General features: G+C 40.8%; 1 protein-coding gene and 1 non-coding gene across 2 annotated transcripts in view; one reads left to right on the forward strand and one right to left on the reverse strand.

Annotated features, from left to right (window-relative positions):
* Positions 1-6244: 6244 nt before the first annotated feature.
* LOC119924434 lies at positions 6245-6382 on the forward strand. Its single transcript, XR_005449148.1, has one exon. It is a non-coding gene; the product is annotated as a small nucleolar RNA SNORA7 (small nucleolar RNA).
* A 7775-nt stretch (positions 6383-14157) lies between these two features.
* Positions 14158-25359, reverse strand: part of KLHL1 (kelch like family member 1) — a 277918-nt gene continuing 266716 nt past the window's right edge. The window contains 2 exon segments of the mRNA XM_038772560.1: positions 14158-14337; positions 20902-21073. Of these exon segments, the coding sequence (XP_038628488.1) occupies positions 14278-14337; positions 20902-21073 (232 nt within the window). The 3' untranslated portion in view covers positions 14158-14277.

The raw sequence follows: 25359 nt of genomic DNA on the forward strand, positions 1-25359 counted from the left end.
GTGGGACTTTGGGTAAGTCACTTAACTTTTCTGGGCCTGAGTTACCTCATCTGTAAATTGGGGATTAAGACTATGAGCCCCATATGGGACAACCTGATCATCTTGTATCCCCCTCCCGTGCTTAGAACAATGCTTTACACATAGTAAGTGCTTAACAAATGCCATCATTATTAGTATTATTATTATTGGGATGGTAGTTAGTGATAACAGTAAGCAAAAGACTGACCTGGAGAGGTGAGATGGGAGATGGGGTCTGAGAGTGGAGCCGAGGATATTTTTTCAGTGGCCCACTGCAGTTCACCACAACAGAGGCAGTGGGATAACAAAAGGCTTCATACTCAAACCTCCAGCAAGGAAAAAAAAGTGCCATGTGGCTTGTGAGCTGCAATTAGGCAACTTGAGGTATACTACTTAAGACTGCTTTGTTTTTAATATGGTAATAAAGTGAGTTTGGATAATGTTAGTCGAAAAATCTGTTAGGAAAGGCAGCTAAATAGCATTGGTGTTTTTACTTTATGTTCTCATCTTTTTCATAATGTAAGATTACATGTTAGTGATATTCCAATGACCTTATAAAATCATAACAAATGTTGTCATGAGTATGTGTTCCTGCCTTACTTGATGAACCATGATTTTTGATTCATTAAGTTATATTTCTATGACAGAATTGTCAACAAAAATAGATTAATTTTTCATTTTAAAATAGTCATTTTCACTAATGTGCAATAGGAACACACTGCTTATTCCTCTTCCCTACTTCATTTTTTCACGATTTTAAGAACATTTGACTTGTCTCCAAAAAGCTTTAAAGTGACAATATCTCATTGACCATATATATGACAGTGATATTTCACTGTATTTTTTATGTTTCTTTTTCTTATAAAATATGTTATCTAAGTTTCCTGAGTAATGGTAGTGGTACCACAAGCAGTAGCACTAAGGTAGTAGTAGTAATAGAAACAGTAGGACTAGTTAGTAGTAGTTGTAGTGATTTGCCTCCCCCTTCTACACTCTGAGTCCGTTGTTGGGTAGGGACTATTTCTATCTCTATATGTTGCCAACTTGTACTTCCCAAGCGCTTAGTATAGTGCTCTGCACCCAGTAAGTGCTCAATAACTATGATTGAATGAATGAATGAGTACACACTTGGTATAATGCACTGCACAAGGTTCATTCATTCATTCAATCACATTTATTGAGCGCTTACTGTGTGCAGAGCACTGTACTAAGCTCTTGGGAAGTACAAGTTGGCAACGTATAGAGACGGTCCCTACCCAACAGTGGGCTCACAGTCTAGAAGGGGGAGACAGAAAACTAAATAAAACATATTAACAAAATAAAATAAATAGAATAAGTATGTACAAGTAAAATAAATAATAGAGTACTTCCCAGGGTCCTCGGGAAGTAAAGTTATAGTAAAGAAATTATAGAGTATTTTCTTAGACAAGTCTTATTAATACTCAATATTATCAACATGTCAAAATTGAAAATTTACATTAGAAATATTAGTCACCTTAAGGAAATAGAATTAAATGGAAAGACTTCATTGTGGGCCTACTTTTCATACTAGCATTCTTAGGTCTGATAAGTCTATTTTGAGCTGTTCTTTCATATGTTTCATTCTGTCGACTGGATCATTTGGTCCATGTAAAAGAAGCATGATAGTTATTTTCATTAGTAAAGCTGAATTGTAGAAGCAAAACTTGGTCAGTTGCCTCAGGAAAGACAACAAGAATGAACAGTAGTACATTCTCAATTCTGGATAGGGTAATTTTTCAATCAACTCAATTTGTACCAAAATCCCAATCCTTGTGAACTTGAACTGAAACTCCTAGGGAAGTCCCAGAAATATTTGTTCTTCAAGGGGCTTTTAAGATTTCCACTCACTACCAACCCTGTTACATCCTACTTTCCCTAAGCGCTTGGTACAGCACTCTGCACACAGTAAGAGCTCAGGAAATATGTTTGAATAATCCGACTCCAAAGCCTTTCCACTCAGCCAGGCTGCCCAGGGAAGGGATCTACCAACCCTGTCACATCCTACTTTCCCAAGTGCTTAGTACAGCACTCTGCACGCAGTAAGAGCTCAGTAAATATGTTTGAATAATCTGACTCCAAAGCCTTTCCACTCACTACCAACCCTGTTACATCCTACTTTCCCAAGCGCTTGGTACAGTGCTCTGCACACAGTAAGAGCTCAGTAAATATGTTTGAATAATCTGACTCCAAAGCCTTTCCACTCACCCGGGCTGCCCAGGGAAGGGATCTACCAACCCTGTTACATCCTGCTTTCCCAAGCGCTTGGTACAGTGCTCTGCACACAGTAAGAGCTCAGTAAATTGTTTGAGTAATTAATTGAGTGATTAACTGATTGCTCAACCCCACCTCCACAAACAGCTGCCCAGAGCAGAGCTTCCTGCTAGCCTGGAGTTAAAGAAGGGACTTGAGCTCAGGTGTTTTCAGTGTTGAAGGGCAGCCTCGCCCCCAGCCCTAATCAACCCAGGTGCTTCTAAATGAGGTGTGGAGGCACTGGCCCTTTATTCATTCATTCATTCATTCAATCGTATTTATTGAGCGCTTACTGTGTGCAGAGCACTGGACTAAGCGATTGGGAAGTCCAAGTTGGCAACATATAGAGACGGTCCCTACCCAACAGTGGGCTCACAGTCTAGAAGGGGGAGACAGAGAACAAAACAAAACATATTAACAAAATGAAATAAATAGAATAAATATGTACAAATAGAGTAATAAATACGTACAAACATATACACATATATACAGGTGCTGTGGGGAGGGGAAGGAGATAAGGGGGGGATTCATTCAATCGTATTTATTGAGCGCTTACTGTGTGCAGAGCACTGGACTAAGCGTTTAGGAAGTCCAAGTTGGCAACACAAGAAACGGTCCCTACCCAACAGTGGGCTCACAGTCTAGAAGGGGGAGACAGAGAACAAAACGAAACATATTAACAAAATAAAATAAATAGAATATGTACAAGTAAAATAGAGTAATAAATACGTACAAACAAATGTACATGTATACAGGTGCTGTGGGGAGGGGAAGGAGGGGGAGAGGAAGGAGGGGGCTGAGTGTGGGAAGGCCTCCTGGAGGAGGTGAGCTCTCAGTAGGGAAAATGGGGGAGGATCCCCCCAGGCCCAAGGTTTTATGGCCCCAGTGGCTACCGGGCTTTTCCCCGCCCTATATAAGGCTCCTGATTTGGGCCTGCCTCAGTTTACAAGAGGATAGGAGACAGAGAGTGGCCCACCGTGGGTCCAGGTAAGGAGGGGGGCCCTGGCTGTTTCAGCTACATCCCCCCAGCCCTTTTTTTAGGGTGGGTGTGGGATTGAAAGTGTGGGGATTGCTGATGACTATTGCATTGATCAAGATAATAAAGGTTGGGGTGGGTTGGGACTGATTCAGGGTTTGTGAAACGATTTAAAAACACATGGTGGGGGCAAGGGAATGGATTGTGATACTGCCAATGATGTGCATATGTTGTACATTGCCCAGGGCGGGGCAGGGTTTGGGAAACTGGGGAGGGAGTGGGGGGTGGGGGTGATTGTCCTGGGGGGTTCTGATGATATTTGTGAGTTTGGGGCTGGAGGGAGGGGCATAGAACTGCCCTTGCTGGTTGGGGTTTGGGGGGCACACGCAGGTTGGTTGGGGGAAGGTTTGGGGAATAGATAGATAGTCTAGGTCTTGGGGAAAGTCTGGCCTGGTTTGGGGATGACTACTGGGCCTCGAGTCTAAAGGCCCGAAGGGCTGGGACAGAGGATGCCTTGATGACGGACAAAGGGGGCATGTGGGCTGAGTGTCAGGTGATGCATGCTCACTGTCTGTCTGTCGGTTTGTCTACACCTCTGTGTGTCTGAACATTGGTCTGTCTGTCCCACTCTCTGTAATAATAATAATAATAGTATTTGTGAAGTGATTACTATGGGTCAAGCACCATTCTAAGCGCTAGGGGAGAGATAAGGTGATCAAGTGGTCCCACGTGGACCTCACGGTCTTCACCCCCATTTTACAGGTGAGATCACTGAGGCACAGAGCGGTGACTTGCCCAGGGTCGCACGGCTGATGGGTGGCGGAGCTGGGGTTGGAGCCCACGTCTTCTGACCCCTAGGCCCGGGTTCTTTCTACTAAAGCCATGCTGATTTTCTAATAAGAGGGTGGGGACACTGTCCTCTCTCTATGTATGAGAAGCAGCATGGCTTGGTGGGTGGAGCATGGGCTTGGGGGTTAGAAGGGCCTGTGTTCTGATCCCAGACCGGCCACTTGTCTGCTGTGTGACCGTGGGTAAAGTGATTCGCCTCTCTGTGGTTCATTCATTCATTCCATCGTATTTTTTTGAGCGCTTACTGAGTGCAGAGCACTGTACTAAGCGCTTAGTTACCTCATCTGTAAAAGGGGGATTAAGATTGGGAGTCCCATGTGGGACATGATCTAATAATAATAGTACATGTCAAGCACTGTTCTGAGCTCAGGGGGAGCTACAAGATAATCAGGTTGGACACAGTCCAAGAAGCTTGTCTCTATCCTTGTGTTTAGTGGAAAGCCTGACACACAGGAAACATTGAACAGGTACTGTAAAAAAAAACAACCCAGAACTCAAAATGGTGGCGGATGCCCCTACCATGGCTGCGGTATTGGGCTCTCCTCCCCTCAAAGCCCTACTGAGAACTCACCTCCTCCAGGAGGCCTTCCCAGACTGAGCCCCCTCCTTCCGCTCCCCCTCCTCCCTCTCCCCATCCCCCCTGCTTTACCTCCTTCCCCTCCCCACAGCACCTGTATATATTACTCTATTTATAGAGTAAATGAATAGTAAATACGTAAAACTCTACATATTTATTACTCTATTTATTTATGTATATTTATTCTATTTTATTTTGTTAATATGTCTTGTTTTGTTGTCCGTCTCCCCCTTTTAGACTGTGAGTCCGCTGTTGGGTAGGGACCGTCACTAGATGTTGCCAACTTGGACTTCCCAAGTGCTTAGTACAGTGCTCTGCACACAGTAAGCGCTCAATAAATGTGATTGAATCAATGACTGAGCCACCTCCTTCCTCTCCGCCTTACCTCCCTCCCCTCCCCACAACACCTGTATATATGTATAGATGTTTGTACGGATTTATTACTCTATTTATTTATACATATTTATTCTATTTATTTTATTTTGTTAATATGTCTTGTTTTGTTGTTTGTCTCCCCCTTCTAGACTGTGAGCCCACTGTTGGGTAGGGACCCTCTCTATATGTTGCCAACTTGTACTTCCCAAGTGCTTAGTCAAGTGCTCTGCACACAGTAAGCACTCAATAAATGCAAATGAATGACTGAGCCCCCTCCTTCCTCACCCTCTCCTCCCCCTCCCCATCCCCCCCACCTTACCTCCTTCCCCTCCCCACAACACCTGTATATATATATAGGTTGGTATGGATTTATGACTCTATACATATTTATTCTATTTATTTTAGTTTGTTAATATGTCTTGTTTTGTTGTCTGTCTCCTCCTTCTAGACTGTGAGCCCGCTGTTGGGTAGGAACCATCTCTATATGTTGCCAACTTGTACTTTCCCAAGCGCTTAGTACAGAGCTCTGCACACAGTAAGCGCTCAATAAATGCAATTGAATGAATGAATGACTGAGCCCCCTCCTTCCTCTCACTCTCCTCTCCCTCCCCCCCCCCCCCGCCTTACCTCCCTCTCCACCGCACCTGTATATAGGCTTGTACATATTTATTATTCTATTTTATTTGTATATATTTTTCTATTTTATTTTGTTAATATGTCTTGTTGTCTGTCTCCCCCACTAGACAGTGAGCCCGCTGTTGGGTAGGGACCGTCTCTATATGTCGCCAACCTGTACTTCCCAAGCGCTTAGTACAGTGCTCTGCACACAGTAAGCGCTCAATAAATATGAATGAATGAATGCAGGGTCTCCTAAAATCCATCCAGACCTTCCTGGTGGTCATGGAAGATTCTTAACTGACATCCATCTTATTCCAAGTTAGAAATATGTCACAGGACTGAGTGACAGTAGGCTTGGGTTCTAATCCCAGCTTCCCACTTGCCTGCTGTGTTATTTTGGGGAAATCACTTTGCCTAAGGTTCTTCATATGTACAATCGCTACTATATCTTTTCTCCTAACCTTCTAGACTGTGAGTTCCATGTAAAATTGGCTCTGTGTCTGATCTGAACCCCGAATGGGGCTATTTCACATATATTTGAGGTGGGCTAGGAGTAATGACCCCTCTCAGGGTTGCATCTGGAGAGTTTCCAGTATTCTACAAGTCTTGGCTATGGGAGGGAGAGTCAAGCAGAGGCATAGCCATTCCATTCCTACCTTGGGCAGTGGCTAGCAAGTGGAAGGCAATCTGCTACAAGTCAAAACTCAGATGTGCTGGGCAGCAGCGGCACGGGAGAGAGTCAAGGGCGGAGAATCAACTTTACTGCACTGAAGGAGGCAATGGTAAACTACTTCTGAAATTTTTACTAAGAAGACTCTATGGATACACTACTCAAACGATTGCAGATGGAGAGCGGGACGTTCTGGGAGAGATGTGTCTGTGGTGTCGTTATGGGTCGGAAACGACTCGACAGCTTAAGAAAAGACAAGATAAGAGTAATGAGGCTCTATAAAATCCATTCCCTCTAATGGTCTAAATCAAAGGTAAAGCTGACTGGAGGTAAAAACAATACAAAATTTGGGAGTTTAGATATTTACATATACATTTTTCTATATGTCTCCAATCTGAAATGTTATGAATACAACATGACACAATAAAATTATGATTTTATATGTAGCTTTCAGATTAGTGTGCTTGAAGAACAGTTAGCAAAAATATTTCATCCAACATCTGAATTGTACTTCCCAAGCACTTAGTACAGTGCTCTGCACATAGTAAGCGCTCAATAAATACGATTGATGATGATGAATTTTTCCATAGAAAATGCCACATTGTATATTTTTCCTGTAGGATTGTAGGACCTAAGATAATAAAAATATATTTAGTTCAGAAATGACAGATTATACTTTAAAATAACATAATAGCTTTATTTAATATTAGTTATTATTGACATATGTGGATATGTGATTGTATTATTTCTTTCATGTATTGAAATGTTGAAACAATGATGAAGCAGTGTTATTTTTGTTTTCTTTTAATTTATAAAGACATACTTTCATTTCGTTCTGGACTCAGTTTATTGATTTCAAATAAAATTTACACTCAAAGCATAAAGGGGCTTCTGTACTTGTTAGAGTAGATTGATATGCCACTTTTCAGTGGCTAAAATGTAACCAATGCAGCAGTGAGGCCTTTGGAATTTCATTTCTCTTAGTTGGAGGAAGGTAAGAATTTTCCAGTGGATAATGAGCTTATAATGAGCTCTAATCTCCTGAGGGAAAACAGGGATGCTTTAAAAGTGCTTAAACACATATTGCAGGTTTAAAGTGGCAGGGGAGAATTTAATATCAGGATGCCGGAGGCTTATGTCAGTCTCGGGGGCCTGCTCTGTGTAACGAACAGTCCCTTTGCGGGTAGTCCCAACATTACCCCACCAGAAGATTGCAATCTATCCAGGGAAAATTTCCTTAAAGTCCACCAGAGATTCAAATACCTTGGTGTAACTCTGAATAACCACACCACATAGATATTCTGCCCTTGGGAAGGCACAGACCACAGCCACACTGAATTGCAGTAAGTGTTATTGATGATTCTAAAACTTAATGATGGTCATAACCTCCAAAATCATTATCAATATATTCCTGTTACGTTACCCAGTTTTGTGATTTCTTTTAAGATCTCAGTTCCCTCATAGTTATCATACTCTTTGGTATGGCTGGTAGCAAATGATGTTTTTCTCACTTCCTGACAGGTGGAAAGAGATTATTCAGTCTTGAAACAGGTAATGCTAGTATGTACCCTCAGTACTATCTCGTAAACTACTTTTGTACCTTAAATGAATACTCTGTTTTCTGGAACTCTACTATTAAGAAAATTAATCAGGAAAAACAGCCTTGTGATTTGGGTGTATTTATTTCATTTGATAACGTTAGATATTCCCAGACTAGATTTTGAATATCTCCCTTTTTTGAAAAATAAATTATTCTATTTTATTCTATTGGTTCATGCACATAAGAACAGAAACACAAACACACACATGCACAAACATACACATTCTTTCAAAATAATGGTCTCATAGTCAATCAATCGTATTTATTGAGCATTTATTCTGTGCTGCAGACTGTTCTAAGCGCTTGAGAGAGTACAGTACAGTAGAACTAGCAGACACAGTCCCTGCCCTCAAAGGAACTTACAATCTTGTAAGGGAGACAAACACTAAAATAAATTACAGGATGGGGAAAACAACAAAGTTTAAGGATATGTACATAAGTGCTACCTGGGGGAAAAACAAATGCTTAGGAAATTTGTGCCCTAGTGTGTATGCTCATATACCATTTGACATGCACATACTCTGAGACATACTAATATATAGACATTGTCATGTACAAAGTAGAGTTGTTCATTTTAGCTGAGATGAGCTGTAAGAAATCCAAAATGGAAATGGTGAAAAGGAAAGTTAGATAATTAAAAAGTGTCACACCTGCAAACACACTTGGGAATTCAAAAATGATCCTTCAGAAACTAGAAATGTTTGTTGTTTACAATTAATGTACGTGTTATATTTCAAATATCAAGTTATTGAAAAGTAAGCATTGTGAAACAAGATATTTTTCTTTGAGAACTGTACTTCTGTATATTTTTTATTCTCATTTCTATTTTCAAAATAATACATTGAAGTATGTCTACTATATCTGTGACTCTCAAGATTTGAGAGCTGATTCCCTATTGCTTTTGACTTTAGCACAGAAGCTGGGAGAATTATTTTAAACTGTAATTTTATTTCACACATTTTATATTCACTGAACTAATATAATCAAAAATTAATATTGAGCTATGGTCTATTGCTGAAACTCTCAAGGGTGCTACAAATTCACTCTCAAAATCTGTAGAAAGGAAAACAAACTTCCTTCAATTTCCTCCCTTAATCTCCTTTGGGAGCAAATTTATGTGTTCGGTTGCATAATGAGCTGACCTTACAACTGCCAGCCACCACAGGAATTGAGACTCTGAAAGAGAGGTTATACTTCTTAGTGACTTGAAGCTCAATAGTTATTGTTCTGCTTAGAGTACTTTTTCCAGAAATACTTAGCAACTAAAATGGCCACCCATCACTACTACAACCATTGACTGCAATCTCGTATCAGTGTAAAGCAGTTCCATCTCATTTAAGTGAAACTTATCCCATATAATAGTTCCAGGTTGGGAAGTAGCTCAGTTGAAATAAAATCACTAGTTGTCAGGACCAAGCAGTCAGAATGGCTGAAAATGGTAGATTTTTTTTTAAAACATCCACCCAAATTAGAATACATGGTCTTCCTTCCTAACTGCCCAATCTGCTCCTTGCCTCCTTCAGACAGGCTTGAGAGGTAGGGAAACACAGCACCAGTGCTGGTTATACAGATGGAAGGTTCACCTTGGGCATCCCAACATTGCCCCCCTTCACTCCCTTTTTGTTGACAGCACCAAATTGTGCTTTTTTGTCATCTTTACCATTCTAAATAGCATATTTGCTCTCTGCAGAGAGCACACACTGCATGCAATACAACTGTCCTTTCTCTAAGGAAAAGCATCTGATATAACAATAGTAAATTAAACTACTTAGGCTGGCCAGTACATAAAGGAATAAAATTATTTAAATCAGTTCCTATTTCATCTTGCTTCGAAAACAATTCAATTTTAAAATCTTATCTTTCCCTCATAAAGAAGATATGAGAAAGAGAAATGACGTTGAAATTAGGAACATAAGAAATGTCAATATGAATCAGACCAAAAGACCATTCAATCCAGCATTCTGATTCCAACAGTGGTCCCTGAATTCTTAGATGAAATTCTTGATAATTGCCTGTCTCAATATCTAATAGCAAGAGCTGACATTGATTTCTTCATATAGACAAGTGAAGAATGGAGCTACTTTACTAAATAAAAATAATTCCTTAGTCAATAGCAGTGTAATGAGCTTGGATTTATCTATTCATTCATTCATTCATTAAATTGTATTTATTGAGCACTTACTGTGTGCAGAGCTCTGTACTATGCTTGGGAAGAACAAGTCAGCAACATATAGAGACGGTCCCTACCCAACAACGGGCTCACAGTCTAGGAGGTGGAGACAGACAACAAAACAAAACATGTGGACAGGTGTCAAGTCATCAAAATAAGTCGAAATAAAGTTAGATGCAAATCATTAACAAAATAAATAGAATAGTAAATATGTACAAGTAAAATAGAGTAATAAATCTGTACAAACATATATACAGGTGTTGTGGGGAAGGGAAGCAGGTAGGGTGGGGGGGATGGGGAGGAGGAGAGGAAAAAGGGGGTTCAGTCTGGGAAGGTCTCCTGGAGGAGGCGAGCTCTCAGTAGAGCTTTGAAGGGAGGAAGAGGGCTAGCTTGGCAGATGTGCGGAGGGAGGGCATTTCAGGCCAGGGGAACGTTGGCCGGGGGTCGACGGTGGGACAGGCGAGAATGAGGCACAGTGAGGAGGTTAGTGGCAGAGGAGCAGAGGGTGTGGGTTGGGCTGTAGAAGGAGAGAAGGGAGGTGAGGTAGGAGAGGGTAAGGTGATGGAGAGCCTTAAGCTGAGAGTGAGGAGTTTTTGCTTGATGCGTAGGTTGACTGGCAGCCACTGGAGATTTTTGAGGAGGGGAGTAACATGCCTAGAGCATTTCTGCATAAAGATGATCCGGGCAGCAGCGTGAAGTATAGACTGAAGTGGGGAGAGACAGCAGGATGGGAGATCAGAGAGGAGGCTGTTGCAATAATCCAGTCGGGATAGGATGAGAGATTGAACCAGCGAGGTAGCGGTTTGGATGGAGAGGAAAGGGCAGATCTTGGCAATGTTGCGGAGGTGAGACGGGCAGGTTTTGGTGATGGATTGGATGCGAGGGGTGAACAAGAGAGTGGAGTTGAGGATGACACCAAGTTTGCGGGCTTGTGAGAAGGGAAGGATGGTAGTGCCGTCTACAGTGATGGGAAAGTCGGGGAGAGGGTAGGGTTTGGGAGGGAAGATAAGGAGTTCTGTCTTGGCCATATTGAGTTTTAGATGGCAGGCAGACATCCAGATGGAGAAGTCCTGAAGGCAGGAGGAGACATGAGCCTGGAGGGAGGGAGAGAGAGCAGGGGCAAAGATGTAGATTTGGGTGCCATCTACCTTTCATTTAATTTAGCAGTCAATCAGTCAGTCAGTCATATTTATTGAGAGCTTACTGTGTTCAGAGCACTGTACTAAGCACTTGGAAGAGTACAATATAACAATATAACAAACATATTCCCTGCCCACAGTTAGCTTACAGTCTAGAGGGGAAAACAGACATTAATATAAACAAATAAATTACAGATTTGTACATATGTGTTGTAGGGCTGGGAGGGTCTTGCGGAAGGGAGTTGAGGAAAAGGAAAAGGGCTTAGTCAAGGAAGGCCTCTTGGAGGAGTTGTGCCTTCAATAAGGCTTTTAAGGTGGGGAGAGTCTGTCAGATATGGGGAGGAAGGCTATTCCAGGATGTGGGCAAGAGGTTGGGGGTGAGATAGATGAGACAGAGGTCCAGTGAGAAGGTTAGCTTTAGAGGAGCTAAGTGTGCAGGCTGAGTTGTAGTAAGAGTATTGGCATAAAAACAAAATATTCATGGCATACATAGCATAGCTGAACAGTCCAAACCTATTGTTAAATCATGAAAGCTACTTTTCATAAAACAGTAAAAGGCATATAACTCTTTAGTGTAAGTCAAACTGTCAAGTTAAGTTTGGTGAAACCTCTGTCTTTTAGTCTACCCATCAATCTTGAAAAACAATGAAAAACACAGAATAGCATATGCACGCACACACACACACACACACATACACACAAGAAGAGAAAAACAAATGAGCAGTGTCTTTGTTGTTATCACTTGGTCCTGAACGTGGTTCCTACTCTAGAAATGGTTGGTATCCATTACGGACAGATACTTTTTCAACCTTGAAAATTTCTTCTTTACTAATTGTAGAGTACAATGAAAGAGTAACTGTCTAGAAGCTATCCTCACTATAGAGTATTGAGAGACTTCAGTGGATGTCATTTAATTTGAATGGGTGCCAGTGTTCTCCAAAATGACACTTAGAAAGACTGATACCATACAGGTATATATTCAGTATTAGAAGGAAATGTATTTCAAAAGAAAGATAGATCATTAATAGCAGCAATGTGCATTTGCAAAACTCCAAATTTTCCTTGAGGCTTGGATCTCATCACTTTCCTGGCAACTTGTGGTGTCCAGGGAATGAGATGAAAAAAAAAAAAAAACAACAAAAACCCCAAACCTCAAATCAATGTAGAATGATTCTTAAGTATTTCAAGGTCTGAAAGGGGAATTCAACTTGTAATTGAAGTTTCATTAGTTCCAAGGGAATGAATTCCTTGATCTGACAATTTTTGCCACTTCTAAGAGTTGTTATTCCTCCTCACTCCTCGGATGTGTATTTCCTATGGGTTATCACATTCTACTTGGTATTTTAATGGTGCTAGCTGTCTCATCTGACCAACAGTGAAGACCACAATAACCAAGGCTCACTGTTGTTGATAGCTGTTGGTTACATTTAAAAGAAATTCTCCTGAGCTCTGATATTTATTGTTGAATTAAAATCTGTGCATTTTTTTCACTGTCAGAGTCATCCTCTTGAAACAAAGGTGTGTGTGCATATACATACATACATATAGATTAATTTATAGATATATATGAATATATAGAAAGAGAGAGACAGAGATACAGAGACAGAATGTTTAATATTTTCAGCAAGATATTTTCTCATTTTGGAGTTCCTTTGGTCAATATTTCATCCAGATTTTACTGGACATTTTACTGGACATTTTTCGGGACAGCTGAGTGGACAGAGGACATTACATTGGACTGTGAAACCTGGACAAAACATTGACAGAAGAACTTCAGTAAGAACAATCCACATGCAGTGCCCAGTGAAAATATGAAACCTTTTTCTATATTATAGTGAAATCCTATTCAAACACACATGATATATACATGATCAATCTTTTCCTTGGACATGGAATTTTCATTGAGAACAACCGGATCATGTTAGTGGATTGAATCCAGAAAGAAAGTCTTTTAATATTCAAATCTTCACAATATTGAAAATATTTTTCAATCCACTCCCATGAGACATAAAGTATTGTGTTAAGGACAGCACATAATTCATATATACGTTTATGTTATATATAACAATATTTTTTGAAGTCCAAATTAGAACTCTTCCCACTCTTACATTCCAGTACTGATTTCTATTGGCTACCTTTAAGGAAGGAAACTTCTAGTTTGGATCACAATAAATTTCTTCTGTAGAGTGGCTGGCTTAATTTTAACTTATTACTGCAGGAGAAAATCTGTCCTATTTCCAAGGGCTTACATGCAAAGAATCAAATAGCATTCAGTGTGACTATAACTTACATGCGTACACTGAATCAAACACAAGGCTATAGCCAATTAAGTCTGTTTCTTTGGCAAACATTTTCATAAAAAGAGACAATATGTTTCAATATAGCTAAAAATGTATATTTCTTATTTGCTTGCTAAGCTTACTCAGACATTCGGAAGAAAATGTTACCACAATCTTTTAAATGCACATTTCTAGTGATAGTGATAGTTTGGTTCAAGTTGAAGAGGCAATCACTGGTCTTCATTCTCTTAATCCTCCTTCTTTACGTAAATGAGGAAGAAAGAGTTCTGTCAAATTCCTTCGAACTATTCCTCTTAAGAGAAACCAACAACCTGTTTTAACAGATGACTGTATGAGGTTTAATGCCATAATATCTATCTACAATTTTTGAAAAGTAGCCACAGTACCTAAAATCATTTAATATCTTATCATCATTATAAATAGCCAGGACACAAGTATATTTCCCAGATGAGTGTGTTTTTTTTGGACTTTGCAAGGTAAATAGGGCTTTGATGTCTCTGGTTATCTACACTTGTACAAAGCCAAGTACCAAGAACATTTCTGAAATAGATACCCATTGGCATACATGCAGACCAGGATATGCTTTTGCTCCTACTTCTCTTTGATACCAGTGGGTCAATTTCTATGGCACTCCACATTCTAATAAACTTATTCACATCTTCTGATACAAAAATAATACTTCCAGCGAGTAAAATCCCAAATAATGAGAACAAGTCAAGTTTGTTTGATGACTACAACACAGGCACCTGCTCTTCCAATATTTAATGAGGCCATCTGTTGAAAAAATATGAAAGTTAGTCCACCATTAAAAACATTATGTTGAATAAACTATCATGCAAGAACATAAAACTATGATATTTCAAAAGTGCTCAAACGCAGTATGTAGAACTAGAAATTTTAAACAATTGATATGTTTACGATATAGAACGGAGATTAGTTTAAGTTATAAAAAGATAAAATTAACTACATTAGTGGTAGGCAAATAAGAATTATTGTGGTATTTGTTAAGTGTTTACTAAGTAACAAGCACTGTACTAAGTACTAGAATAGGTTCAATATCATCTGGTCCACCTTGGGCCTCACAGTTTAAGTAGGAGGGAGAAGAGGGATTGAATTCCCATTTTGCAGATGAGGTAACTGAGGCACAAAGAAGTAAGTAACTTACCCAAGGTCACATAGCACACAAGTGGATTAGAAACCAGGTCCTCTGATACCCCGGCCCTTGCTTTCTAGTAGGCCGTGGTGCCTTTATAGCACAAACTTTGTGACTAAACTGATAGCAGATGGCATTATTTCTATAAGGGTTTCCCCTGGAGCAATGCAGTCCATGTGTCCAGGGCACTAGGAGGAGGGGATTTCTGTTTCCTTTCCCCAATTGAAACTCATGTAAGGACCCAGTCCTTTGTACCTTTGTGGGTGTTATGGGTGTTTAGGATTATAATTGAAAAAGTATAGATGGGAGATTAATCTTGAAAGCATTGCAGGAAGTCAACTGTAATGAGTCACGTGCTCATCCAATTGCCTCAAATCACACCATAGACTTCCTGGGCTCAGAAATGGATGATAGAGGAAGGGTAAATGAGGTGTGAAGTACATTTCAATTGGCAGAGTCCCAAGATGTTGGGAAACAATTTAAGGACACTTGGGGAATAATAATAATATAATAATAATAATAATGATGGCATTTGTTAAGTGCTAACTATGTGCAGAGCACTGTTCTAAGCGCTGGGGGTGAATACAAGGTGATCAAGTTGTCCCACGTGGGGCTCACAGTCTTAATCCCCATTTTACAGATGAGGGAACTGAGGCTCAGAGAAGTTAAGTGACTTCATCATCATCAATCGTATTTATTGAGCGCTTACTGTGTGCAGAGCACTGTACTAAGCGCTTGGAAAGTACAAGTTGGCAACATATGGAGACAGTCCCTACCCAACAGTGGGCTCACAGTCTAAAAGGGGGAGACAGAGAACAAAACCAAAAATACTAACAAAATAAAATAAATAGAATAGATATGTAAGTGACTTGCCCAAGGTCACACAGCAGACATGTGGCGGAGCCGGAATTCGAACCCATGACCTCTGACTCCAAAGCCCGTGCTCTTCTCCACTGAGCCACGCTGCACCTCTAATCCAGGGAGGGGTTCTTTCAGTTGGTCCTGCTTCCCATACTGAACTGAACTTCCAGAACAGCCAAAGTGATTCCCAAAACAGTGTCTCTAGAATCTGTACAATCTTGCTGACCTCTCAGGACAGAGAATAATAGCCATTGCCAGATCCATGGATACCAGGACCAGATTCAAGAAGCTCATAATACTAATAACGATAATGGTACTTGTTAAGTGCTTATTATGTGCCAGGCACTACAATAAGCACTAAGGCACTGTGCTACCTGGACCCACTGAGACTCATTAAAGTATTAAAGTACAGCAACAAGTGTTGTTCCCTATTCAGCTCCAGACTGATGAGAAACTTAGTCTCTCAGGAGGGCTTCTTGGGTTCTCATACCAAAATCATAACACTGTAGTATTGGGCTCATTTAATGCTTCTCATTTAGAGAAGCAGTGTGGCTCAGTGGAAAGAGCACGGACTTTGGAATCAGAGGTCATGGGTTCAAATCCCGATTCCTCCACTTGTCAGCTGTGTGACTTTGGGTAAGTCACTTCACTTCTCTGAGCCTCAGTTACCTCATCTGTAAAATGGGAATTAAGAGTGTGAGCCCCATGTGGGACAACCTGATCACCTTGTAACCTCCCCAGCACTTAGAACAGTGATTTGCACATAGTAAGCACTTAATAAAAGCCATTATTATTATTTAAGCCATTTTCTCACTCATGATTTCCTAGGTAGGAAATAGTGGTTGATGAGATATTGGAATACCGCTCCTCTAATGCCATCGTTCTCACTGTACCTTAATCTCATCTATCTCACTGCCAACCTCTTGCCCACTTCCTGCTTCTGGCCTGGAATGCCTTCCCTCTTCATATCCAACAGGAAATTACTCTCTCAACCTTCAAAGCAGTATTGAATGCCCATCTCCTCCAAGAGTTCTTCCCCTGAGTAAGCACTCCTTTCCCTTTCTCCTGTTTCCTTCTGCACCACCTTGTCTTGCTCCCTTTATTCAGCCCCCCTTAGTACAGTGCTCTGCACACAGTAAGCACTCAGTAAATGCAATTGACTGTCTGACTGACTGAATTTTTAACTGCGTTAAAAAATTTTACTTGAAATATGTAGCCTCGTGGCCAGAGAAGGTGTTTATCAACTCTGCTGTATTGTACTCTGTCAAGTCCTTAGTACAGTGCTCTGCATACAGTAACCCTCAATAATTACCAATGATTGAATTATACATTTTTAGTGGTATTTGGTAAACATTTACTATGTGCCAAACACTGTACATAGCACTGGGGTTGATACAAGATAATCAGTTGGATGCAATCCATGTCCCACATGGGCTCGCAATCAATTGTATTTATTGAGCACTTACTGTGAGCAGAGTACCATTCTTAGTACTTGGGAGAGTACAGTATAACAATATAGCAGACACATTCCCACAACGAGCTTACACTCTGGAGGAGGAGACAGACATTAACATAAATAAATTATTTACGGATATGTACTTGAGTGCTGTGGGGCTGGAAGGAAGGATGAATAAAGGGAGCAAGTCAGGGCAACACAGAAGGGAGTGGAAGAAAAGGAAAAGAGGGACTAGTGAGGTAAGGTTTTTTTTTTACTAATGAGGTAACTGAGATACAGAGAAGTTAAGCGACTTCTACACAGACAGTCACACAACAGAAAAGCGGCAGAGCCGGGATTTAGAACCGAGGTCTGCTGATTCTCAGACCCATACTCCTCCACTAGGACAGGCTGCTTCTCTAAATCTGTGAAGACTTTACTCACACTTCCTTCACCCTTTTTCACCAAGGGTAATATCTCAGCTGCAGGACCAGGACAGGCAGAAACTGAGGCTGCAGCAGGGCCCTTTGGTGTCAGTGTTTTCTGCCAAGCTTATAAGGCTCATCATTAAGTTATCACCAAGGTGAAGTCAAGCATAATTCTGTGGTTTAGATAATCAGATTTTCAGAAATATTTTAATTGTTGGACTATAGGTGGCCCAGATGGGAAAGGTGAAGGGCATGAAAATTTTTCCTCTATCAGTGATGTTCTAGAGTTTTTATGATTATTGAGATTATTATTGTTATTGGCCTTATTATTGGTCTGTATTTATCCCATTGTTTCTTTACTTGTATGCCTGCTGCGAGTTATTCCTTTTAGATTCTGAGCTCCTTGTAGGCAATTGGCAAAGTCGGAATTAGTAGCCCTTGTATCTTTCATACACACTCAGTATAGTGCAAAGTCTGCTACTTAACAAAACTAATATAAAATTATATTAAAATGTGTAATTCATTCATTATATTCTGAGAAAATATTATTTTGCTTATTAAAATTCAAACAATATTTATAATGATTGTTTAACTCAACCTAGTTTCACTAAGTAGAGTAAATATTTTTTGTGATAAATACCAAGATTTAAATAAAACTGGAATGTGTTTCCAATCTTTAGGCACTATTTAGTTTATTTTGTCTTCAACATTGCTATTCTTCATGATGGTTTATTCACAAGTTGATCTTTAGGAATTCATTTTAAAGCACAAACCACAGAAGTGTGCAAGTCAAACACATATGATGGAAAGAATGAATAAGCATAACCATAAATAAAATTTCTCTTTCAGAAGAGGGCAGCTATCATTACCCCAGCCTTCAGGTGTTAAAAAGTAGCATTGTGTTTTTCTTCTCCCCTATTCCTTCTTTAGCCTCTCCCTAAAAATACTTTAAAAGTATTTTTAAAAAATACCATGTTTTCCCTTAATTCAGTTTACTCTTGTGGGTATGTCAATGATTCAATCTATGAAATCTATTCAATCTATTAGGAACTTACTATGTGCAGGGCACTGTATTAAGTTCTTAGGAAAGTACATTTTGTAAACAGTGTAAGAAAAAAGTAGCTATGGCAATATTTTCATTTTGTGAATATTAATTTTAGAAAAGGAAAAATATTAAATGAGAAGGACAAATAAGTAAATCCTATAAGAATGATGAACATTTTAAAAAACATGAATTTCACCAAAATAAAGTTTGTTTCAAATTATTTTAAAGTCCCTCGCTGCCCCAAAGTGCTCCTTCAAAAGCAATGTATGTACTTCAGATATTACTACAATTTCAATTTTGGAATAACTGGAGGTACAATGACTAGTTCTAAATAAGCAGTAAGACTATTATATTACATTCTCTCCATACCCAGAGCCTATAACTTATTCTATTCCCATACTTAGAAATAGACAATGCTTTTTTATCCTCTTCAAGCCCAGAAGGATTCTAGTTGTCTGTGTGGGCATAAAGGGCCTCAGGAGAAGCAGTGTGCCTATTAGAAAGGGCCTAGAAGTCGGAGGATCAGAGTTTAATCTCAGCTCTGCCACTTGTCTGCTGTGTGACCTTGGGCAACACATTTAATTTCTTCGCTCCTCAGTTGCCTCATCTGTAAAATGAGGATTAAGACTGTGAGGACTATGTGGGACAAGGACTATGTCCAATCTGATTATCTTAAATCTATCTCAGTGCTTAGTACAGTTACTAGCACACAGTAATCACTTAACAAATAGCATTTACAACAACAAAAAAATAGGTCTTCCCTCAAGACTGCTTTTGAATTCTTTTCCAGAATTGGGCTGATACATGGTATCAAGAAAGGCTACAGACCTGCTCCAAGGTCAGTGAAATATGACTTTTTTTTAGCCAGGGAGAAAAGTTACTAAACAACCTCAGCTATGATTTTCATCAGTGGTATTTATTGAGCATCTTTATTGGAGAGTACTATACTATTCACTTAGGAATCTGTAATTAAAATAGAAGACATGACTAAACAAAAATCAATAGCTTAATAAATAAGTGTAAAAAGTGGAATAATAATAATAGTATTTGTTAAGCACTTACTGTGTGCAAAGCACACAGCGCTGGGGAGGTTGCAAGGTGATCAGGTTGTCCCACAGGGGGCTCACAGTTTTAATCCCCATTTTATAGATGAGGTGACTGAGGCACAGAGAAGTTAAGTGACTTGCCCAAAGTCACACAGCTGACAGTTGGTGGAGCCAGGGTTTGAACCCATGCCCTCTGACTCCAAAGCCCATGCTCTTTCCACTGAACGATGCTGCTTCCAGTAAATAATAATGATAATAATGATGATGGCATTTATTAAGCGCTTACTCTGTGCAAAGCACAGATCTAATCTGATCAGGTTTTCCCATGGGGGGTTCACAGTCTTAATCCCCATTTTACAGATGAGGTAACTGACGCACAGGGAAGTTAAGTGATTTGCCCAAAGTCACACTGGCAGAGCCGGAATTTGAACCCATGACCTCTGACTCCAAAGCCCGTGCTCTTTCCATTTAGCCATATAACCAGTAAGAGTACTAAGGTAGCTAGTGGGATAGCCTGACCAACTAGATGGAGATTATTTGTGTAACGCCTCTGGGAGGAGGATATTTTGGTGAGGTCCACATTTTAGGTATAGTCCCTTGTGTAAGTGCACACCATGACTCTACACAAATTTCTCTGTGAAGAGAAATAAACCAAAGCCTTCCTCTGTGGTTTTAACAGAATTCACACTTCACCACACAGTTGAAAAATGAAGTCCTAAAATTCTAAATCAGTAAGGAAAATCAAGAGAATGTCGCTATCAAGGCATTCCAATTACACTCCTCCCCCGCCACCAAGATGACTGTTGTTCCATTCTAGATTTTATCCACACCATATTGTACTTCAATTATGGGGCTCAAAATTCAGCTACATATAACAGGAAAGCACATAAGGTCAAAATAAATTCCGACTAATGATGGTTATAATAAATGCCTTTAGAGGCAGTATATTATACCATATTCAGCATTGAGTTTTCTTCTGTATCTGCATACTTCCATTTGAGATTTCCTGGGCTTCCACATCTGTTTCTGTCATGTCTTATTCCGTGGATACTTGTCCCATCTTGCATTTATGAGTTCATTTATTTTCTATCAATTATTGACCCAAATAAATGTAATCTATTTTTGTTTATATCCACCTCCTTTGAACAGTCACATTTTAATTTGTTTCTTTAAGTAACTCTACTAACAGCTCATTTTCATTTATCCACAAATTTAATGAACATTCTAGTTTGGCATTCATTTGAGGCCAAAGGGCTCCAAGTCTTTAGGGTGGTATTTTGCTGGGACAAGACACTATGTCATGCAAACATGTAAAGCATTTTCCAGGTATTTTGGCGAAGATGTTTAGCATTCAGAAATGTAATGCTTACCTGAGTCCATTCATTAGTTTGTGGGTCATAGGATTCCATAGTGTTCAGGTATGTCTGCCCATCATACCCACCTACTGCATATAATTTATCACCAAGAAGACAGACACCAACAGCATCTCTAGGCATGCTCAGTGGAGACACCATTGTCCATGTATCTGTTTTGGGATCATATCTATAAGTCAATGGAGAAAAAAATAAGAACTCAGAAATAAAGATACATGTAAACTACTTTCAAAAAAGAGTTTTGAAAAATAGGATAGTTTCTTATTCAAGCAACATATAAATTCTAATAATGGAAAAGGGAGTATATTCTTATTGCTTAGTGATTATATTCCTAAGTAGTTAAAAGCAGTGTGTAGTCTCTAATCTGTATTCAGAAGCATCACAACACATATTATTATTTGCACATATCTAAAAATGTACATATCAGTCCTAAGTCAAGTCTTTCAATGCAAACACCAGCTACATAATTTTGGAAGTCTGTGGAAGTATGTCACTAATAAAGGTCTTCAGGCCATGTATGTAGGAACCCTTTGTGACTGTCTTACAGGACATCTCTGTTAGTGATAGTGATAATTTAATATTGATTGATTTCATTTCCAACAAGAGTATTTCACAATAGTCAGGCCAGAATAAGTGTGGGGTTGGGGTAGCACTGAACCTATCTTCCCCACAATTCTGTGTAAGCTTTTGCTTAACTGCTGGGATTAGTAAGAAAGCAAGAACATTCTTGAAAAGTATTAGAAAAAAAGTGATATTCCCTGCCTACAATGAGACCATAGTCTAGAGAGGGGGAGACAGACATCAATACAGATAAATAAAATTAAAAATATACAAGTAAGTGCTGTGGGAATGGAAGGAGCGAAGAGCAAAGGGAACAGGTCAGGGTGTGGGATAAGGGGAATGGGAGAAGGGAAGTGGGAGATGAGGAAAAGCAGGGCTTAGTCTGGAAAGGCCTCTTGGAGGAGATGTGTCTTCAATAAGGCTTTGAAGAGGGGGAGAGTAATTGTCTATCAGATTTGAGGAGGGAGAGCATTCTAGGCCAGAGGCAGGACATGGGTCACGGGTCAGCGGTGAGATAAACGAGATCGGGGTACAGTGAGAAGGTCAACCGTAGAGGAGCAAAATATGAATGCTGGGTTGTAGAAGGAGAGAAGTGAGATGAGGTTGGAGGGGGCAAGGTGATGGAGTGCTTTAAAGCCAATGGTGAGGAGTTTTTGTTTGATACAGAGGTGGTTGGATAACCACTGGAGATTTTTGAAAGAAGGGTGACATGTCCTGAACATTTTTATAGAAAGAGGATCCTGGCAGCAGAGTGAAGTGTGGACTGGAGTGGGGAGAGACAGGAAGGTGGGACGTCAGCAAGGAAGTTGATGGAGTAATCTAGGCAGGATCAGATGAGTGATTGTAATGTGATAGCAGTTTGGATGGAGAGGAAAGGGTGGATTTTAGCGGTGTTGGGAAGATGGGACCAAGAGGAATCATTTAACAGATTGAATATGTGGGTTGAATGAGAGAGAGGAGTCCAGGACAACACCTTGGATATAGGCTTGTGAGATGGGAAGGTTGGTGGTGCCATCTTCCATGATAGGAAAGTCAGGAAGAGGATGGGGTTTGGGTTCATTCTTCCTAAACTCACGTACTATCTGAAACTTGCTCTTAATTTTTCCATGTCTGTTATCCTGTTCATACTTTTCCACCGGCCTGTAAATTCCAACTGATCTTAAGCCAATAGATGAGTTCTCTCTACTTTCAAGGCCTTCATAAATTCTACCTTTTCGATCAATCTTAAACAATTTAGACTCCTCATCCTCCTCCTCCTCTCCTCCTTGATACCTCTGCTGCCTTTGACATTGCCAATCACTCCCTTCTCCTAGAAACATTATACAAAGTCTGCTTCACTGACACTGTCCTTTCAGGGTTTTCCTTATATCTCTGGCCACTCATTTTCAGTCCCTTTTGCAAGCTGCCCCTCTGCCTCTCATCCCCTAACTGTGGGTGTCTCTCAAGGTTCAGTTCTGGGTCCACTTCTTTTCTCCATCTACACCCACTCTCTTGGAAAACTGATTTGCTCACATGGCCTCAACTACAGCCTCTATGCTGGTGCCACCAAATTTGTATCTCCAACCCTGATCTCTCTCCCTCTCTGCTGTATCACATTTCCTCCTGCCTTCAAGACATCTCTACTTGAATGTCCTCCTGTCACATCAAATTTAATAGAATAAAACTAAATAAATAAAAATAAATAAAAATAAAATGAAACTTCTTTTTTTTCCCACACAAACCCTGTCCTCCCACTCACTTTTCCATCACTGTTGAAGGCACCACCATTCTTCCTGTCTCACAAGCCCTTAACCTTCTAGATTGTGAGCCCTTTGTTGGGTACAGATGGTCTCTATCTATTGCCAAATTGTACTTTCCAAGCACTTAGTACAATGATCTTCACACAGTAAGTACTCAATAAATACGATTGAATGAATGAATTAATAAATTATCCTTGACTCCTCTCTCTCGTTCAACCCACATATTCAAGCCATCACTAAATCCTGTCAGTTCTATGTTCACAACATGGCTAAAATCTGCCCTTCCTCTCCATCCAAACTGCTACCACACTAATGCAAGCACTAACCCTCCTTGATTATTGTATCAGCCTCCTTGCTGACCTCCCTCTTTCTGTCCCCTCCTACTCCAGTCCATACTCCATTCTGGGGGTTCCCCAAGGTTCAGTGCTTGGTCCCCTTCTGTTCTCAATCTACACTCACTCCCTTGGTGCCCTCATTCGCTCCCACGGCTTCAACTATCATCTCTACGCTGATGACACCCAGATCTACATCTCTGCCCCTGCTCTCTCCCCCTCCCTCCAGGCTCGCATCTCCTCCTGCCTTCAGGACATCTCCATCTGGATGTCCGCCCGCCACCTAAAGCTCAACATGTCGAAGACTGAGCTCCTTGTCTTCCCTCCCAAACCTTGTCCTCTCCCTGACTTTCCCATCTCTGTTGACGGCACTACCATCCTTCCCGTCTCACAAGCCCGCAACCTTGGTGTCATCCTCGACTCCGCTCTCTCGTTCACCCCTCACATCCAAGCCGTCACCAAAACCTGCCGGTCTCAGCTCCGCAACATTGCCAAGATCCGCCCTTTCCTCTCCATCCAAACCGCTACCCTGCTAATTCAAGCTCTCATCCTATCCCGTCTGGACTACTGCACTAGCCTTCTCTCTGATCTCCCATCCTCGTGTCTCTCTCCACTTCAATCCATACTTCATGCTGCTGCCCGGATTATCTTTCTCCAGAAACGCTCTGGACATATTACTCCCCTCCTCAAAAACCTCCAATGGCTACCGATCAATCTGCGCATCAGGCAGAAACTCCTCACCCTGGGCTTCAAGGCTCTCCATCACCTCGCCCCCTCCTACCTCACCTCCCTTCTCTCCTTCTACTGCCCAGCCCGCACCCTCCGCTCCTCCACCGCTAATCTCCTCACTGTACCTCGCTCTCGCCTGTCCCGCCGTCGACCCCCGGCCCACGTCATCCCCCGGGCCTGGAATGCCCTCCCTCTGCCCATCCGCCAAGCTAGCTCTCTTCCTCCCTTCAAGGCCCTGCTGAGAGCTCACCTCCTCCAGGAGGCCTTCCCAGACTGAGCCCCTTCTTTCCTCTCCCCCTCGTCCCCCTCTCCATCCCCCCGTCTTACCTCCTTCCCTTCCCCACAGCACCTGTATATATGTATATATGGTTGTACATATTTATTACTCTATTTATTTATTTATTTATTTTACCTGTACATTTCTATCCTACTTATTTTATTTTGTTGGTATGTTTGGTTCTGTTCTCTGTCTCCCCCTTTTAGACTGTGAGCCCACTGTTGGGTAGGGACTGTCTCTATGTGATGCCAATTTGTACTTCCCAAGCGCTTAGTACAGTGCTCTGCACATAGTAAGCGCTCAATAAATACGATTGATTGATTGATTGATTGATTCTGCTGCCCAGATCATTGGATCGTTTTCCTTCACAAACATTCACAGTGTTTCCCCACTTCTCAAGAAACTCCAGTGGTTGCTCATCCACCTCCGCTACAAACACAAACTCCTAATCATTGGCTTTAAAACACTTAATTACCTTGCCCCCTCCTACTCACTACTCTCACTACTCTCCTACTACAACCCAGCCCACACACTTTGTTATCATAAATACTAACCTTCTTACTGTACCTCAATCTTGTCTATCTTGCTCCTGCTCTTGACTTCTAGCCTGGAATGCCCTCCCTCCTCTTATCAGACAGATAATTGCTCTACCCCATTTCAAAGCCTCATTGAAAGCACATCTCCTCCAAGAAGCCCTTCCCACAGTAAGCCTTCCTCTCCTCTTTTCCCACTCCGTTCTACTTGTCTAGACTTGCTCCCTTCATTCATCTTCCCTCCCAACCCTAAGGCACATATGTATATATCTGTAATTTATTTA

Source organism: Tachyglossus aculeatus, chromosome 2, assembly GCF_015852505.1.
Source record: "Tachyglossus aculeatus isolate mTacAcu1 chromosome 2, mTacAcu1.pri, whole genome shotgun sequence".
Lineage (NCBI taxonomy): Eukaryota > Metazoa > Chordata > Mammalia > Monotremata > Tachyglossidae > Tachyglossus > Tachyglossus aculeatus.